Source organism: Arctopsyche grandis, chromosome 2 (assembly GCF_051622035.1).
Source record: "Arctopsyche grandis isolate Sample6627 chromosome 2, ASM5162203v2, whole genome shotgun sequence".
NCBI classification, from domain to species: domain Eukaryota; kingdom Metazoa; phylum Arthropoda; class Insecta; order Trichoptera; family Hydropsychidae; genus Arctopsyche; species Arctopsyche grandis.
Window position 1 is genome coordinate 8,077,771 of NC_135356.1, and position 21,244 is coordinate 8,099,014.

The window sequence follows — 21,244 nt, forward strand, 5'->3', positions numbered from 1 at the left end:
AAGATTTTCGTTTAAAATTTTATTTACGAATCATTCACTTAACTTAACTTAACACTTAGGAGTGAATGTGTAATTCTATTGCTAGATTCATACTTGTTACACAAGTTCAGAAAATATTAGCATAAGCATATTGATGTATAATACGCATAGATGGGCCCTGACGTGTGATTTTGGTCGGAGATCTTGTCTTCACTAACTGAGGGGTGCGGGGGGTTTAACTAGCGGGGAAGTTGGGTTTTTATCCCTACGACGCAGCTGTACCTACCTACCTACTAAGAGAAACTGTGCATGCGCCATGTATTTTGCATGCGCCAAAAGGGTGACCAGTATAACACGTGAGGGCGGATCTAGTGTATTATACATCAATACATAAGCACTTATGTACATAATATACCAACCATAAAAATGGATAGAATTTTGAACTGATTCTAATGAATGTTTTTGTTTCAAGGTCGACCTCCTGACATGGTGGCATGCGTCATCACAGTCCTGATGACAGCTGTAATGGCGGCCGGAGTAAAGAAATCGCTGATCTTCAACAACGTGCTCAACGTCATCAATCTGTCAGTGTGGGTGTTCATCATGGGTGCTGGACTATTCTATGTCAATAGCGGTAATTGGACGGAGCACAAGGGCTTTCTTCCCTATGGATGGAGTGGGGTACGAAACCTATCAAACTATATACAATAATTTTACCCAATTTGATCATCACTAATTATTATGAATATTTGTGGATGAATTAATTTCTTTATATTTTTTCACAAATATGAATTAATATAATTACTATGGCAACACCAGTGGCGTAGCGAAAATTCCTGATACCCCCCCGCAAAACATTTTAGTGTGCCCCCCCCCCCCATATATTCATATTATTAACTTACAGGGTCTGCGGGCGCGGTAGATACGCCCCTGGGCAGCACTCTCATTCACGTTGATGACAAAGATTAGCAGTCAAATCATCCACGTGTTGGCACGAAATTTTTTATTATGATTTCAAAACTCAAAATTAAATGCCACCTAATCGTAAATTTAAATCTATTTTTAAGATTTTTCGATATAAAAAATATGTAAAAACAGTGTATAATTGTTTGAAAATTCGTTCAATCCGAAAAAAATTATTTACTGATGAAAGCGACAACCTTTAATTGAAAACTACATTATATACTACACGTATTAATTAGCTTTCATGTTCTATATAACCTTTCCAGAGTGCGTTGATGCTTAAAAATCTTTATGAATCTCTGGCACGTAGCATTCTAGAATTTTCTTCCATTATATGGAGTCCTACCCATATGACTCATTCATTGAAGATCTTTATATGAAATGGTATGGTTATTATCCTTGGCTGTATCCTAGTGCATTCCTATTAGGGGCGTTGGGCTTCAACTCATTAGAGTCTCGTCTTGTTATGTTTCTGGGAAAGCACTTTTTTAAACTATTAAATTGGATAGTACACAATCTAACTAGCTGAAAATGACAAGCAGTTCCTTTTCAAACCTGAGTATGGTTTTGGGTACACAAAAAGGCTTTATATATATACATACATATACACAGTGGTGTAGTGCTTAATAAAAAGGAACCAGGTCGGTGTTTAACTTTTCCAACCCCCCCCCCCCCCCCCCGCTTTTTTCCTTACTAAAAAAAAGTTGTATCCTAATATTGGTAGTCCAAATATTTATAAAAAAATCAAATAATAATTAAAAAATATTCTTACTCGTTGAAATTATGATGTATTTTTTTATTATATATTTTATAAAAACTTCCATAATGCATCCTCTTCAACATCTTTGATTTTGCCAAACCCGTGTTTAGGTGTCAACAGCAACATTTGCTTTTCTTCTTCTTCTTTTTTATACATCTCCTCGTAGGAGGTTGGATATCATGATATATATCTTCTCTCTATCCATGGTTGCCCTGCTTCGTACATTGTTCGGACGTTCCATTTGCTTTTAGCAATGCTAAAACCATGTACATATGTATGTATACATATATCAAAAAACTATCAAATTTTAACATGTGAATTTAGAGATGACTTCATTTAATCTAATTTGCCTCATTTTATCTATCCTCAAGTGCGTATGGTCAATATTTCAAATAATGTTTTCTTTCAAAGTTTTGGATGGTTTTAGATAAAAAAGGCAAAAATGTTATTAAACGTCCTTTAAGTTTTGAATGTGCTCAGATTACTATTCGATTGTAAACATCGAGCTTTAGAACGAGAGTCTGCTTACAATATTTGGAATACAAAATTTTATGTGACATTTTAGTCAAAATATTTTTTAATTGTACTCGAAATATAATGTTTATATCATTGATGTATAATACATATAGATGTGCCCTGACGTGTGATTTTGATCGGAGGTCTTGTCTTCACTAACTGAGGGGTGCGGGGGGTTTAACTAGCGGGGAAGTTGGGAAAAAATGCTTTTTTTCCCTACGCCGCAGCGGTACCTACCTACCTACTAAGAGAAACTGTGCATGCGCCATGTATTTTGCATACGCCAAAAAGGAGACCAGTATAAGACGTGAGGGCGGATCTAGTGTATTATACATCAATGGCTTATATCCATCAAAGTGCCAGGGCGACGACCTGGCTCAAAAATAAGTACCAGGGCGGCGACCTGATCTGACCTGGCCCGACTACACCACTGCATATACATGCACATATGTACATGGCTCTTATATTATTCTTTATTTCAGGTATTCACCGGTGCAGCAACCTGCTTCTACGCCTTCATAGGATTCGACATAATAGCGACGACTGGTGAGGAAGCTACTAACCCCAAGAGGAGCATCCCTCTGGCCATCGTCACCAGTCTATTGATAATACTCATAGCGTATGTCACCACGTCGATGGTTTTAACCTTAATTGGTGAGTGCCTCTCATTATGGTTTAACCCGACCCCGAATGGTATTGACTCCATCATATAACATGAGCTGCGACTCCCGAAGGTCTTAACCAGTCTCTGTGGATGCTGAATCGATACTTCGCAACAGTTGCGTTCTTCGTTGAACTTTTCGCTACTATAATATATGTATGTATACGAAGTGCTCAAGATTTGTTTTCTTGGTATATTTCGACCGTGAAATTTTGACTGTTGTGCTTCGATCCCCGATTTTTAGAACATTTATAGAATAATTCTTGCTAATTTCGTACTTACATACATATGTATGTATGCATTAGGCCAGAGCGAAATCTGCGAATTTCGGACTTTCATCGATGGACCTAATGGAAAAATTTTATTGTATCAAGGGAGCGATAAATTAAAAAAATCATTAATTTTAAACAATGTCCTGTGCCTCCAATCAATCAATGTGTCTCTGCAAAAATTTCGAAAAAGTGGGTTTTCTTTTGATATGTCATTTTTTTGAAAATAGTTTAGATTTTTAAAGTATTAAAAAAATAAAGAGTCAATAGTTATCTATTTATTTTTAAATGAGTAATTTCTAATTAGCTTTGGCTGATTGACGAGATTTCAAAGTCACCGTTTCGCCCGAATGTCAGCGTTCTTTTCTCGAAAGATTCTCGAGCTCTACATCAATTACAATATTTGAAGTATTTTCAATAAGAGAATTGTATTCTCTATACAAGCATATTGTATAGTTTATTTTATTTTAATAAGTCTATCCATTGTACAGATTTATTTCGCAATTTTGACATTATATGTACATATATACAGGGCTGAAAAGAGCATGGACCAGCTAGGATTCTGGAGAATATCATAATAAATAAAATACGAAGATAGCATATAGAATTATCTTGAGTATTCTAGTAACTGCTCAAGTCACTTAAAATAAGTCAAAAGTTATTAATATCTTCAATGCCTCAATACTGAGTAATTTATGTATGTACATATGTATTATACTTTCAATTAAAAGCAAAGTAACACAATTGTTCGATTTACATAGAATTATCAACGATTTTGCCTCCTTGAAAGTAAGGTAATATGAAAAGAAATTTTTTGTTCGTCTGTTTGCGTTGTATTAAACACGAATAAATACTTATTATTTTTTTTATTTTGTTTAGTTAATCATAGCTTACATAACATTTATATTTATCATGTTTAATATTGTTTTACATGTATGTACATACATTTTTCTAAACTAAATAAAACATTTTTTCAGGTTAATTATTATTGTTTATTTTTAATTTGTTTAGTTAATCATAGTTTTCGTACATTTATATTTATATTTTTTTTTACATTTATGTACATTTGTCTAACCTGAAGAAAACATTTTTTCAGATCACATGTCTTTTTTCTTTACAATATAACATATGTATATAATTTAAACAACTGACGAAAATTGGAAAGAATTTTTATTTGTATAATCTATTTAAATAAAAGTTTAAATACGATTTTTTAAGGGAGAAAGGGGAGAGGCAGAGCCAAGCTTATGCTCCGGTTTTTTTTATAACTTTCTACAATTTTCTTTGCACAACTCGAAGCAGTGCATTGGATTTTTTCATTTTTTTATTGTATTTATATGAAATAATGAATAAAATTTTATATAAAAGAATAAACGTTTTAAATTAAACCAGAAAACTTTATTTTTATCAAAAATTATTAAATATCAGTATTCAATAATGGGCCTCTATTGGCTTGATATGAAACTTGTTTAATTTGAATTAAACGAGACAGTTTTGCACGACATGTTTCGTCCGTTCAAAGATAGAGTCTCCCAACAGCCGCACAATCTATGTTATTAACCAGCATTTTTTTTTTTTTTTTTAATCATATACAGTGCCTTACGACGAGATAGACCAAGATTCGGCACTTGTTGAGATGTTCGGACACGTCGGTGCTTACAAGTGTAAATACTTCGTCGCCGTGGGAGCAGTGGCTGGACTCACCGTTTCCATGTTCGGCTCCATGTTTCCCATGCCCAGAATTATTTACGCCATGGCTCAAGACGGGCTCATCTTTAGGTAAGATTTCCAGGCATTTTTTTTTTTTGAAAATTTCACAACCAGCGCTGAATATTTCGTCGGTTTCAGGATGCTGGCGCACGTGTGGCCAGCTACTGGAACACCCGTGCTAGCTACTTTCACGACTGGGATAGCGGCTGCCATAGTCTCTCTCTTCATTCGGCTGGAAGTTCTCGTCGAAATGATGAGTATCGGTCAGTCAAATCATACTAGTTATTACCAGTGTTTCCCAAATTGAGGTAAATGAAGGGCTATAGAAATTCGATCGACTTATTTGCGCATTTTTGCAACTTCTACTTGGACAATTGTAATGAGAATAATTCCTTTGCATATCTTTGTTATTTATTATTTATTTATATAATTTCAGCTATAAGCTAATTTAAAAAATACACCTTAATTACTTTTATATTTAACTTATATGTAATGTCCCTCACAGAGGTGTCTCCACGCACCTCGCAAAAATGCATCCATGGTCTTAGAAGACCTAATGCACTCAGGGAGGGCATTATGCATTTCACACATGTGAAAAACACCCCCAGCTGTCTTCTTTTTTCAAGTATTTACGTAATAACCTATGATCTAACCGATGCGGTGCAAACGATCGAAAAGCGCCAGACAGACTGAACCACAGATTAACGACACGTGTACCTTATGCGTGCGCACTGCTCGCACTTATACTAAGCGAAATCTACCCGAAGTCCCGACATACCTACCCTGTATACGCTCTGTGCTTCTAATACTTTAGTTCCGAATTTTTCCTTATTAAATTATTAAAAACTCACCAGAAAGATCCAACTCAATTTTAATAATTACCATTTTAATAATTGCATCTGTGCACATCGAAAGGTTACATCTTAAATCTTGTCCATTTAACAAGTTAATGACAGTGGCACAATAAACTACGTGTGGCAACACAATTGTATTATAAACTAAACTGTGACTTGCACAACATATTACTTAATATGAAAAACGAATAAAATTATCGAAAATATTTAAAAAGGCGTTTTCTTAGATTAAATGACACTTTCGAATGAATAAGAAATCCTTATGTTGCCAACTTTCAAATATTGAAAAATAATATCTGTAGGTTCTAGTTGAAGAACTATTATACATATTTTTTTGAAATAAAATTAAACAAGATGAACCATCTTTATGAAAAATGCAACATTTTTAAGTGAATAAGAAATCCGTAAAAAATCCGGTCAATGTTTAAATATTTTTAAATCATTTCTCAAATCTATATACATATGTATATATAAAATTGAATATCTGTCTGTCTCGTATAAGCTCCTAAGCCACTCAACCGATTACCATATAACTTTTAGGATTTGTTGTATGCATGTCCGGGAAGCTTACTGTGAAAAAAAAACGGGATAAAACCTCTTAATAATATGTTCGTAATTACGATTTTACCGACGCGAAAGTTTGAAGCGCCATTGTGTAGTCAAGGAAATGTGTTCGTTGGTAACCACCTTACACCAGTTGGTTTATGACGACACGGCGTTTAAGAGACGTTAGTTTAGCTCCAACCATCACTTGACACAGGAACGGGAATCGCATGCCTTATTCTGGCATTGCAACTAGGGTTTCTGACCCGGGTCGACCCGGGACAGACATTCCCGGGAATTCACGGAATTTTTTTTGTCCCGTGTCCCGGGAATTCTTATCTCGAATCCCGGGAATTGAATTTACAAAATCTTGAAAATATACAATATTTTCACGACAGCACGAAGGGAAATAATAAATCAAATACAAAAAAGAATCGTAAAATATTCTCAAAGGTTTGTTGTTTAGCAGTTAGTACAGCACATTCCCCGAACGTGGAAGTTTTATAAGCATAATGGTTCTGTGCCTTTGGCCAAAATCGTTTTTTTTTTTTTCTATTTTTGGAAAATCTGAATACCGAAGGACTTGACCTTACCGATGAATTTTTCCAAGAATTAAAAATTAAAATCGAAGAAATAAGAGCCTAAAACTGATATTTTTACCACAAATTTTAAATCATTCTAATTTTATACCGAACAAAGCATTCTTTAAATGTTGTAATAAAAGCGAATGTATATCCTACGCTGAAACTACATACATATGATGAAACGAGTATATCCTTCTTGTATTGACGATTCCACAATGGAAGAAACTCTTTTAGATTCGGATGAAGATGAAACAATTGTGTTTGACGGTGAATGAAGAATTAAATAAGGAGTTATCAAAAATAAATATACAAAATAACGTAAATAAGAATAGCCTCGACTTTAAAAAAGAAATTAAAATGTAATTTAAAAAAATTGTTTTTATCCCTTTAAACCAGGGCTGGGCAAACTGCGGCCCGCAATTCCATGCGGCCAGCGTGATTATTTCCAAATTACTTATTTTCCTTCAATTTTTTTAAAATAGTGTTTATTCATTTTTTTAATATATCCGTGAAGTGATTATAATACAATCCCATGTATTATAATGTATCCGTGAGTATAATTTATTATAATGCAATCACATTTATCGACTTGTGACTTGTCACGGGGTTGGGTTGTGTGCGGATAGTCATATCTGCAATTCGTGCGGTAAGTCCTACGAAGTGGGCTTTTTTTTACCTAAATTCATGGTAATTCCATTGTCAACCATCCATTCCCCAGATGTTAAATCATAAAAATAGTCCCTAAGCTTTTTTTGACCATTTTGTATCTTTCGACTGGCGTATCTCTGTATCTTTCGTATCCTATTTCGCACTGTATCTTTCGACTGGCCAACACGGGTAGTGACTTCGTGCTACTTTGCAAAGAAATAACTTCCTTTACGTCTTAAATGTATTTCCAATTTTTTTTTAATTATATTGTATATATCCTAGACTCTAGGTATAATTATATATAATAGATATAATTCTCTAGGACCTAGACAATTATAAATAATCTTATTGTTTCCGGAGAAATTGTTAGATAATTATTTAGAAAACCATAACATTTCTGACAATTCTTGTGCCTCTATTAAATATTACTCCAATATAATCAATTAAATAATCTTCAATACCAAATAATCTTCCTAATGATCAATTAGAATCAACTTAACACAACATCACAAAATACTGTAGTCATTTATAATCTGTAATAATTTTAATAATTTCTATTAACTTTGAGAATGAATAAAAAACGAAGAATTGAAGAAGAACGTCGCATGTTTAATAAAGAATGGAATACAAAATATTTTTTCGTTCAAGTGAAAAATAAGGCTATTTGTCTTATTTTCCAGGAAAGCGTTTCTGTTTTAAAAGAATACAACATAAAAAGACATTTTTCTACTAAACATTGTGAATTTGTTGCAAATCTAGCTGAAGATTCAAGATTCAATCTCAAATTTTATAATTCCCTGAATTCTGAAAGATTCGGAAAAATTAAAGACTGCGAGAAAAATGTTGGTCATTTTCGGATCCACATATAGGTATATGTGAGCAGACATTTTCCGTGATGAAGCTCCTTAAGATCAAGCATTACAGATCAACACTTACAGGCAATTTAAAAAATTTCTACTACCAAATTTAAACCTGATATACAGAAAATGTCGAAAGAAATTAAAGAACTTAATCATTCTCATTAGAATTTCAACCTTATTAATTTGTTTTATAGTAGTTATTTAACGCACACACACACACACATACATATATATATATATATATATATATATATATATATATATATATATATATATATATATATATATATATATATATATATATATATATACATATATATATATATATATATATATATATGCGGCCCGCCGACTCATATAAAATATCGAATTTGGCCCTTCAGTAAAAAAGCTTGCCCAGACCTGCTTTAAACGATAAAACCAACGAGTTTTTCAGTTACTTAAAAAGCTACTTTAAATAAGTTTACTTTTATAATTACATTTTTTCTAGTTAATAGATATATAAGTATTGTTTACTTTTTTTTATTTTGTTAATGAATAAATATATTTTTTTTAAATATATTGAAAAAAAGAAGGTTTTTTATATGTGTCCCGGGATCCCGGGAATCCCGGGAACGATCCCGGGCTCCGTCCCGTGTCCCGGGAATTGAAAAAGTCCGGGAATACAGAAACCTTAATTGCAACACATGCCGGGTTCAGCTAGTAGCTTATAAAACAGACTTTTCAAAGTTTTTAGTTTTTAGACTTTTCAAAATAGGATTAGTTGACTTATTTTATACATATACATACATATGAGCCATTATATTTGAAAGTGGCGAAAGTCAAAATTTAAATTCCAAAAACACCATTTCTGTTCGACTTAATTAACACATTGCTATCACTTATTTCGATTCGATATGTCCCGAGTCTCGGAAATGCAGAATACACGTATTACAGGCCACCAGCATTTTTAAACATTGTTGAACGCAAAACATTATATTTAATGTATTGCGAAATATTTCTCGAAATGAAGAAAAGTGGACTTATGCCACTTTGAAATATGACGGCTCATATGTATGTAAAGCTCTTAAATTAATTTCGGCTGTAAGTAATTTCGCCCGGAATATCATATTATGTAACAGCTTCCCGACACCCTCTATATCCTAATTATTTTTAATCAAAATTATGCTTGTACCCGTGTCTCTGAAAGGGCACAAATGCGTGGGTATAAATTTGGGAAACACTGCCCCATCGCATACGACTCAACACTGTAACTTGTATTTACGAGGTTTTCATTTCGAATAGGTACACTTTTAGCTTACACTTTGGTGTCGACTTGCGTACTAGTGCTGCGCTATCAACCGCATACTACGAACTTGATAGAACTGCTGCCTCAGAGTCTGCGAACTCCAATCGTCGGATCTCCAGTGAAGGAAACTTCTTTCAATTCGAATGCTGCGAACGCTCCAAAGACTGTAACTATAAATCACCTTACCCATTTTGCATAAATTTACTATTTTTTAAAGAAGCATTGATATCATATAATGTTTTGTGTTGGTGAAAAATTCGAATTTTTTTCAATTCAAATTGATTGAACTCCATATTTCGTGTACCTACTTGTTTTTAGCCCAAACCTATAACATTCAATTCCGTTTTTTTTAATTCTCATACAAACATTTATAGTTGAACCGATCTATGTATGTAGCATGAGATTTTCGTAAAATGTACATGCTAATGCATTCACCCCCCACTCGACCGGCGATGGCCAATTACATTTCGTTTCAGTTTCGCATTGCATTTTGGTCAAGAAATACAACATTGTTCGTGCGTATACCGATCGGTAGAATTTGACTTTTATTTTTTGTTAGTTTTGAGTTCGTGTTTCGTATTTTGAAAATTTACATTAATAAAATTTTAATATGAAATACGTAAGTTGTTGATATTATTAATTTATTTATAGAATGCGTATATATTTTATATTAATGGAAATTTATATATTTTAAACGATAGAAGTAATTGTCAACGTCTTGTTATAGACAGCAAAGCTTACAGTAATATTATTGAGACCTTACATTAAATTATATTGTAATAATATTATATAGTTATGTAAATTAGAAATAATTAAAAAAAATATATATAGAAATTATTTATGTCCTTGCATGATCTCGTAAATCTCACGCTAATCGGATCGACTATATACAAATTTGTAGACATCTCTATTACATACATATACATATATAACAATAATTTATTTAATTTGTTTACAGCAAACTTGAGCCACAATACTTTATATGTATACATATACATCAAAACTCATACATATAATATGTATGTTCAACTCCCAAGTTCTTCAAATGAAGTTGAACTTTGGCATAGGTTTCACAAAATCTATTTTATCCAAACAATAAATTTCTCAATTCAAACTTCTCATATTATAAAATTTTCACATGCCTTAAAACTTTTATTGGGAAAATTTTTATTTTTAATTTAACCCATTGAATGCTAAACAATGACAGATCGTTGTTTATGAAAACGGCGAGATTTGCTAGCAGTGATCGTTGTTGACGTCACAATGGTCGTATTTGCTTACTTGTGAGCCAGTGCAAAAAAAATTTAAAAAAAAAAATATATATATATATATATATATATATATATATATATATATATATATATATATTTGTATGTATGAGTGTCTCGAATAGGCTCCTAAACCACTGACACAAACTTTTTCTTTGCACTCGGGTAGTTTTCTAATTCCACTATTTTCTATCTATGATTATATAGTATATAGAATAATAACAAAAACAATAGAAATCCATTTTCTATTATAGAGGTCACGAGCCAACGTGGAATTAAATGCACACCAAATGTTGACGATACCAAAATCATAAACTGTCACCCCCTAGAGCATCTCACTCGCACGCTCGCATTTACAACCACGTAAGAAAGAGAGAGAGAGAGAGAGACAGCTACTAAACACCCACTTGAAATGTATCGTTTAAAATCCAATGCACAATAAAGTATTGCACTCTCGGCCGATGAAGTACATATGCTAATAAATAATTTTTTTTTTTTTTCTAAATGTTAGCATTTCTCGCTAGGATTTTGAAAAACTTCGCCGAAGGGCTAAAAATGTCTTATATAAATTATGTATTTAGAACGAACTATCAAGGATTAGTTCGAAACAGTCATCGTCAACTTACAAAATTTACACCTTACATATGTAACTGGATCGTCACCTTACATAATTTTTAGTATGATTGCATAAGTTCGTGTTCGTTTACCGTCATTTATGAACTTTTGCAACCATTTATGGGCTTCAAAATGTATAGTAAAATACATTTTTGCATAAATATTCTTTACAAATTGAGTTCGAAATACAGACCTTGTATAATTTAATTATATACTTTAACAACATATCGTTTAAATGATGAAATATTTCTACATAGATCAAAAGCGTACACGAAAATTTGACGTTCAATTAATTACATTGAATACTGCATTTTAATCAAATTCCTCGCTCGAAATGGATTTTAAATTCCGGCATCCATTTTGTGCAATATATTTTCCTCTGTGTACATAACCCGGATAAGTCAACAAGCTTTATTAAAAATAACTTTTGCGATATAAAAATTACACTTTCAAATAAAATATACATACATACGTTTCAAAGGCATTGAACACATTATATATATTTGATAAATTGGATATTTAAAATGTATCAGACTGTGTCCTTATATCTTTCCATTGTCACTTGCACGCTTTTCTCTTTTGTTTGTTCACACTGTCGCGCTCTTTTTTTATTATCTAAATACAAATCGTAATTGATCGGTGGTCTTTTTGAAGATTTACGGAGATGTCCTCGTGCCCGGTACCCTGCAGCAATCTCTAGCATCTCAAGGAATCAACGACCACATCATGGCTCAAAGGATCACCGTGCGCAAAGTCACAAGGAGGTGAGAAAAAATACAAAAAAAAAAATCACAAGCGCAAAATTTCATTCGCAAATTCTGCGACACCATTCCAGTGAAGTCACAGAACTTACAAATGGAGAAAAAAAACACGTCAAAAGTTCGAAGGGTGAAACAGACTGATACGTCTGAGTGAATTTGAACCCGTCTAATGTATCCGAATTCTCAATTCCATTAAGTTTTCGGGTTTTGACACGACATCTCAATACACAGATCAGTCCTGGAAATCGACAAAAGAAGCATTAGCCATCTATTGTCTCTTTTCTTTTCGTATTTGTTTTGATACGTATCAATTTCGAGACACACTTTAATGTCAATACAATAGCTACGAAAAAAATTCACGTTACGTCAAAATCGGCCCTATCAAACTTTTGCGAGTTTATTTTTTATTTTATTTTTTTCTATTGGTGTTTATCATATACTGTATTGCTAGCGGCGTGTGTTTATAATTATTTATTGTCGTGTTGTAATTTTAAATTTAGCGATTTTAATGTAGCGTGTGAAATTATTCAGCCTGCGTCAGCCGGTTGGCTTGTGCGTCACTTACGTTTTTATTCAAATGTCGAAATAATATTAAATGTATGCAATTTAAATCGTCATCAAGTTGTGACTGCTTGTCGTTTTCAAAAGCAGCTCCCCTGACTCTGATGACACTCTACCTGGCGAGGACATTGACGGAGACTACGGCCGAGACGACCAGTTCCTCGTTTCAGACAGGACTGAAAATAAATTCTACGGTTAGTTTACATATACATATATACATATATCATATATTATTAAATAAAAAACAATCCATATTAGACATTCAATTGAATTGGAATCGGCGTAAATGAGACTTATTATTGCAATTATACGACTTACATTAAAAAAAGCTTTGTTAAAAAATAAACACAATGTACTAAATATTTTTGTTAGTTCTTAGCTTTTTTCTTATCACCTGAAAACATATTTAAAAAAAAATCAATGTAAACAAAAAATATTGTAAATTTATATAAAGTGTAATGAATTTGACCTTTGAATTCTGACCAACGCCGATCGGCGTTTTTCCAACAAGTCCACGGAACTGACTGAGTATGTAAAAAAAAAATGCATTGAACGTGGGTCGTGTAATCCGTGTCAATGTTTATAAAGACTGGTTTACGCCGGAATTTCTGAATTTATAACCATAGCAGAATTTCTCGATGGAAATCCCCAACTGCCGAGTATTTTAGATTGTGGCTTGGAATTTAGATTGTGAGCATTATATTTTAACAATAAAGAAGAATATGGAACTGTTTTGGAAAAATACATTCATTAGTAGACTTCTTTTGTTTATTTTATATTGTTGCAAGATATATTAGAGAGTCTAAACACACCTTTACAAAACTTGACATCCTCGGCGTTAGTTATCTAGGGTTGGTTTGGATTAGCAACAATTTTTATACCTGCTTTCTATTGGATTTCTAAATAATTCTATTTGGGAATGTTGGCGAAATTTTCAGCGTGACGGGCTTTCAACCGGAAAAACGTCAGCACTCAAAGGGTTAAACATGCTGTTTGCATATACTTTATTCTATACAATATGAGCCGTTATACTAATATAGTCCACTTTTCTGCATTTCTAGAAATTTCTCCCAAAAAATTAAACATAATGTTTTGCGTTTAACAATATTGTGTAACAAGAACGTGAAGAGGGGTTTCCAGGATCGAAGGGCAGTAGTGTTTTAGAGGTTGTTTATTGGTCTGCACTCGTCGGCTTTCCAGCTCCGAATGCTTTACGGTTCAAAAGCGCCCAATATTTATACTCTCTGTACACAGATATTCGCGAGATCCTATTGGTCGATGAGTCGCGAGATCCTATTGGCCGTTGTACCCGACTCCTCTATACGTCGAGGCCATTTTGGCATGAACGTGGGATCAGGTGATCAGCGCTAGTAAACCATCGGTCCACGAGCGCCACTCACCTAATCTCTACGTTACAATATTTAAAAACACTGGTGGCCTGTGTTACGTTTATTTTCTTTTCCGAGATTCTGGACATATCGAATTAAAATAAGTGATAACAATTTGAGAATTAAATCAAACAGAAATAGTATTTTTGGAACTGAAATTGGACTTCCGCCTCTTTCAAATATAACGGCACATATGTATGTATATAAATAGGGTCTAGCTCAAGGCACCGAAAGTGAAAAGGTCGAAAAAGCAAATATCGAAAATCGAAAGATCTTAAGTCGAAAGATAAAAAAGGGTGCATGCATATCTAATATACATACATATATCAGTGGCATGCGGTGAAATTATCTCTCTTTTTGTCATACAGCCTTGTTTAATGTGCGCGCGCAGAATACGGTAGGAAAAGCCTGTTCCTCTTGTTCCTGTTGTATCCTGCTCCCGCAAATTAAGTTAGGATGTACGACGGGGGGGGGGGGGGGGGAGGGAGAGTTTTACCGCACGCCACTGATATACGTATATGTATATACTAACCGTTTTTCATATGTATGCATGATAAACGAATATTTTCGACTTTTTCACAGTCGAATTTTTCACGTTCACCCATATACATAAATAGCACCACCTTTAAAAACAATTTTTAAAAAAGCATAATATAGGAAATCCTAAGTTTAATTTATCGAACTCCAAGAAGAAGTATATATTTTAAGAACAATTGAGTTAATTTATCATCAGAAAAAAAATGTCTGAATGATTCTTATGAAAGTTTCATGTTAATAGAATGACATTTAATATACATATGTAGTTTTTATTAATTTGATTCATCATGTTTATCAGGAAGCGTGCATGGAACTCCAGGTACACACTCGAGCATAGGTCCCGGATCGAGCGTAGGACCGGCCCTTAGCAACATTGCACGTAAACTTCAAGCACTCACTTACTTATGTCCTGCAATATTTCCATGGGTAGACTGCGGACCTGCCACCGAACAAAGCGGTGAGTTATAAAACCAGCTATTGTCGGCTTAAATCAACTTTAATCAGGGATTAAAATTGATTTAATTTGTTGCAGGCATGTTTGTGATAAGAATGGTGGGTGTCCTGTATGGATTAATTGTAGTATTTGATATAACTGCTGTCTGCGGATCGCCGGCAAAGTCTCCGGCTACGGCCACGTTTATGGTGCTGATATTCTTAGCGATGCTTGCCGTTTTACTACTTATATCCAGAAAACCACAAAACAGGTACAGTTATTACAAGGTTCGACGAAAACAATTAGACGATCAGTAGCTTGAAAATGAGATTGAAATTGAAAAGTTAATGTTCGCTAGCAAAATTGAATCAAACTATACATATAAGACTGGTCGTTTTACCCGGCTCCACTCGGTATTTGTAATGTTAACCGCTTAATCATGGCTAATCTTCATTTGTGAACATTCATTTGTTCTTTTATTAAATTTATTTGAATCGAAAAAAAATAAATAAGGAAACCAGAACTGAAAAAATAATTCTGATCCGGAACTGAAACAGTAATCGGGAACCGGAACTAAAAAAGGAATCCTGATCCGGAACTGAAACAGGAATCCGGATCCGGAAATGAAAAAGGCATCCGGATCCGGAAATGAAAAAGGCATCCGGGACAGGAACTGAAAAAGGAATCTGGAATCGGAATTGAAATCGATATCGATATCGTCGTCATAGAAAATTATACTTTTTCGATAGCGTTACGGATTCTACCACCCAAACCTTACATATTAAACCTTACATTAAACCTTACATTAAACCTTACATTAAACCTTACACTAAACCTTACATTAAACCTTACATTAAACCTTCCATTAAACCTTACATTAAACCTTACACCTTTTGTCGTGTGACAAAATGTATTGAACCCAGATATCAGCGGAAGTTATGTGAAATTTGAAAATTTATATGCAAGTTATATTCAATACGAGACTATTTGAATGAGATGAATGATTGGAATTTTTATTGCTTTTTCTTTATTTTCTTTCTATTTTTCTTTTTTTTTGTAAGACCGGTGTGACGCTTTGGGGCAACCTGTCAGGTCACACTGGTAATTTATTGTTGTTATTATTTTAATATAATAATAAATTAAATAAATAAATAAAAAAGTTGAGAGTCAGGTAGTGACCCAAGTCGAAAAAAAAAAATTGGGGTGAGGGATGAAACTAAATAAGGTTAATTAGTAGTTCGCCAACTTTCGTCGTGTCAATACGTTCCGAAAAAAAATCATTTTACATCGATTAAAAGACTTTTTCGTGCATTTTTTTTTAATTTCATTAAATATAATATATTCTATAATTATTAGTTTACTTAACTTTTAAGTGTGCGTATACTTTTAGTATTATTTTTTTATTATTAAAGATAAAAAAAAATTTTACAATGCCACCAAAAAAACCTATTAGTGATAGTGTTAAAACTGCAATTAGTACATTAATAAAAGAAAATATATATTCTTTTCGAAAAATTGCAAGAAAATTCGGCGTTTCTCAGCAATCTGTGTCTAGAATCAATAGATTAATAGTGTCCGGTCAATCGCCCACTACGTCTCTACGACATCAATCTGGTAGTAAACGTAAAACAACCAAACAACAGGACCAGAAAATTATTTCTGTAGCTCTACAACATCGGAGGATTGAATATAAGGACATTAATTCAATGCTTCATGACGAAAATATTTGGATTTCGGAGAGAACACTGCAACGTAGACTCCGTGAAACGAACGTGAGAAGTGGCACTCCAGTCAAAAAGCCTCGATTGACTGAAGAAATTAGAAAAGAACGATTGCAATGGGCTATAAAATATCAAAATTGGACTGTCAATGACTGGAAAAAGGTAAAACTTTAATAATACTTTTAGTTTAATTTATATTAATTTTTGATCTTATAGTAAATTCAGTCGACAATTTTTTTGTGCGTTTAAGGTGTGTTTCTCCGGTGAAACAATACTAAGAAAATTGATAGAGACCATGAATCGAGATGACTGCCTAAAAAAAACCGACAAAGACCCTACGTCTTTAATGTTATGGTCGGTGATTAGCGGCAAAGGGGCTGGACCTCTGCATTACGTCGATGGGAACATGCGGCAAGATCAGTACAAGCGGTTGTTAGAGACCGTTTTTTTGCCATATTTTGTCGAAAGGGGGATGTATGAGGGTGGGTATATATTTATGCAAGATAGGGCCCGGTGTCATACGGCTAGATCGGTGAAAAATTACCTGGCAGAAATGAACATTGAAATTTTACCATGGCCGGTTAATTCACCAGATCTGAACCCGATAGAAAATTGCTGGGCCCTTCTAAAAACAATAATATATAGCAGTCCTAATCCAACTTTGAATGTGTTAAAAAAAAATATTCAAAATGCGTGGTTAAATCAAAGAATGAATGAAATGATAAATACCTGTATAGAAAGTATGCCTAGTAGGATTGGGGCAGTTATCAGTCAAAAGGGTGGTGCAACTAAATATTAAGATATTTTTTTGTAATTGTTATTTAAATAAGTTTATTGAACTGTTTTCCTATTATAAATATGTATTTTTATTTGTTTAACCATTTGTTTTATAATTAAAAACATGTAATTTCGAAAACTAGTGTATTGTTCCATACATTTCGTCACACCTCTGTATAAGATGGTACCATGAAATTTGTTAAATTTCCACTCGGATGCTATACTTCAACTCCTGGATAGTATGAAGTCGATGAGGTTCATTCAGAAATACTAAAAATTGCCTGATATTATTCTAATGAAAGTGGTAAACAATGTCCGACAATATATTGATGTTTATCTGGCACTCATCTGAGTGATTATCTTAAAAAATTTCGTTACATGACAAAATCGATACTGAAGTAAGAAGAGGCTGGTAAAATTGTCACTTAGTGGAATAGTCTTGTCAAATATAGTTTGCTTTTATTTTTCAAATACTGATCATCTCATTATTTCCACCTCATTTTGTATTACCTAGTTCTAGTTCAGATTTTACAGTTAAAATGTTTTAGGAGTGCTTTATTATACATGACCCCGGGACTTCCCTTTGTACCGGCCATAGCTGTCGCCGTCAACATTTATCTTATATTTAAACTTTCCATTTTGACTTTAGTGCGATTCACAGTTTGGATGACTCTCGGTAAGTAAATGATCTTCATATTTTATACTTTTTTATGGATATATATTTTTATGGATAGATATATATTTTTTTTTTTTTGATTTTAGGATTAATTATGTATTTCTATTACGGTATCAAAAATTCATCCTTGGAATTGGGTACAGATGTGATTGAAGATGATCCGATACATGTAACCGTAACGAAGGATACTCAACGACGTTCAGAACCGGATCCCAACAAGACAATATTCGAAGGTGACGGAAACTATAATCTGGGATCGTATGGTATAAACAGGTAATGAGCGAACAATTAATGTGAACATATAATTTTTGGACGAACTTACAAATATATTTTTATTTTAGCAGTTATGTAGAGCCAAATGCTAGTTGGAATACTGAGGATCTGTTCAACGACAAAGCATGGGGCTCATCTGGTGCTTGGGGAGAACGTTATGCAGCCCCACAATCTTCATACAGAAATATAGAACAAAAGTAAAACATCGATATATTTTTAGACTTTAAGCTAAATATATATTGGAGTAGTACTCATTTTGGTAGAAAATTCTTGAAATATTTTTTGGTACTTCTTCAAAAGACTTTTTCAATTATTTATTTACTCAAACCGTATAATTAATTGTCTTTATACTAATTGATTCGTTTGTTTATTTGATAAATATTACAATTACACTAATTTATGTTGCAGGTTTGATGTTAAAACTAATAACACTAAAACATTGCTCGTCGATGGTAAGCCGTCTTCGACAAACCCTATATGGCAAACCGATGCTGCTGCCTTTCCTACTTGGGATGACTGAACTCTTCCGCTTACCAAAAAATAAAATTAAATCTTTGATGCAACAGGCAATACTCTGAAGTTTAAACGAATGAGAATTGACAACTACGAATTCGTAGATAGAAGTTATTTAAAAAAAAAAATTAAGGCTAACCATTTGAATAATATTGTATTATTAATTAATTATTAAATAGCACACACTGGGCAAATAAAAACGATTCCCAATTTTTCAAAGCTTGTATCTCAAAGAATAGTAAACGATAAAATATGGAAATATAAACCAAGATATTTTAGTATGTCTTTTAATGTTGTCGTTTGTATAAACATCAATGCTTAAATGTAGACTGTGTTAAAAAAAAAATAGCACCAAAAGATTTGCAAGTGAATTTTTTAAAGTAATTATACTACTTTTGTATTTTTATTTTAAAAAAGTATGAAAATTCAAAGTTTTATATACTCACTTTAATATTTAATAAAAATCTGGATAAATTTTGTAGACAACATAATCATAACACTTATTCTACATATTTGAAAATGGACTTTACTGTCAAAATTTGCATAGTTAAAAAATATTAAATTCAAATCATACATATTCTAACTCCGACAAATATAACAACTTGTATACATTTTAATTAACCGTGTTTTGTGCATTGATAGGCAAAAATTATTTTGGTTTTAATTTTAAATTTATCTTTATCATTCTAAGGCGTACAAAGCTTTCAAAAGTGTGTAATAACTAATATTAGCCCATTGTGTGTGTAATTGCTTATACAGATTAATTAAATATTAATGTTTTCTGTAAGTATACATACATACATATAGCAGAATAATACCTTTCGCCGTGACTGTAACCCGAATTCATTTTAAATCATATTAAACGATAATATTTACTACCCATCAACGTTTTGTTGATTATTGTTATAAATTACATTCATATGTATCTATGATATGTAATATACAAACGTATGCGTGCATACATATTTATATGTGTGAACCCATACATGTATGAAATACTAATAAATACACATATATATATATATATATATATATATATATATATATATATATATATATATATATATATATATTTATTTATAATTATATTTACTATGTTATAACAATAATAATAGTAATGTTAAATTTATAAGTATTCTTCATTCTGTAAAAGTTAAGATACATACATATATTGTTAAGAGCAAACATGTGTGTCTATGCACATGTCTATGACTTTATATATATATATATATATGTGTAATATTTAAATTGTGTTACTCAAATAAATTCTAAACAAAAGTAGTATAATAATATTTATAAATATTATATGTTGATTGAAATAAATTTAATCTTATTGAATCATTTAACATAATGATACATATCTTCGTTGTTTTTTTACAACCCTAAAAATGCATTTATTTATTACAGAAAATAAATTACTTTGAATTATACTAGCTAAAAAATTACTAGCAAGGAATGTAACACAGTCAATATTATTTTTGATTTTGCGCAATTGAATGCAAAACGTGCAAATTATTAAAAAAATTACAAATTTAGTAATAAAACTGACTCCAATTAATTAATTTACAATATATTTTGATATAAAATACACATAAGTCTTCACTTTATTATATTGGCAAAAATAACTAAAATTATACATAGATAGATAGATAGAATTATATATATCAAAAAAAAAAAAAATATATATATATATATGTATATATACATATATGTATATATATATATATATATATATATATATATATATATATATATATATGTATATATTCATTCAGTTATATAAATATACATACATACAACGATCTGAAAATATAATAAAATATTTCTAAAAATTATCTGTATACATAAAAAAATCATAATATCATTAATATAAATATGTATTATCACTTTTCCAATACTATTATGTTTTTATTATTTTATATACATTTTATAAATTATATCATTCGATTATACATACATATGTACACGTATGAATAATATAATAATTTTATATTGTGATTTGAGGTAATTGAAATATTTACATTATTTGTATCTCGAGTCAAAGCTCAACGCTCATCGTAGTCTAAAAGAATACAAAAAATTAGAT

The 21,244-nt window shown here is 32.0% G+C and overlaps 1 protein-coding gene across 1 annotated transcript in view; it reads left to right on the plus strand.

The window, feature by feature from the left end:
• LOC143922250 (solute carrier family 7 member 14) overlaps window positions 1-19,165 on the plus strand; it is a 46,799-nt gene extending 27,634 nt beyond the window's left edge. The window contains exons 6-18 of the mRNA XM_077445475.1: window positions 452-660; window positions 2,701-2,872; window positions 4,744-4,927; window positions 4,997-5,121; window positions 9,632-9,801; window positions 12,173-12,282; window positions 12,931-13,034; window positions 15,064-15,222; window positions 15,298-15,469; window positions 18,245-18,372; window positions 18,459-18,645; window positions 18,717-18,842; window positions 19,054-19,165. Coding sequence (XP_077301601.1) covers window positions 452-660; window positions 2,701-2,872; window positions 4,744-4,927; window positions 4,997-5,121; window positions 9,632-9,801; window positions 12,173-12,282; window positions 12,931-13,034; window positions 15,064-15,222; window positions 15,298-15,469; window positions 18,245-18,372; window positions 18,459-18,645; window positions 18,717-18,842; window positions 19,054-19,165 — 1,958 coding nt within the window. The remainder of the gene's footprint in view (window positions 1-451; window positions 661-2,700; window positions 2,873-4,743; window positions 4,928-4,996; window positions 5,122-9,631; window positions 9,802-12,172; window positions 12,283-12,930; window positions 13,035-15,063; window positions 15,223-15,297; window positions 15,470-18,244; window positions 18,373-18,458; window positions 18,646-18,716; window positions 18,843-19,053) is intronic.
• Window positions 19,166-21,244: the final 2,079 nt, after the last annotated feature.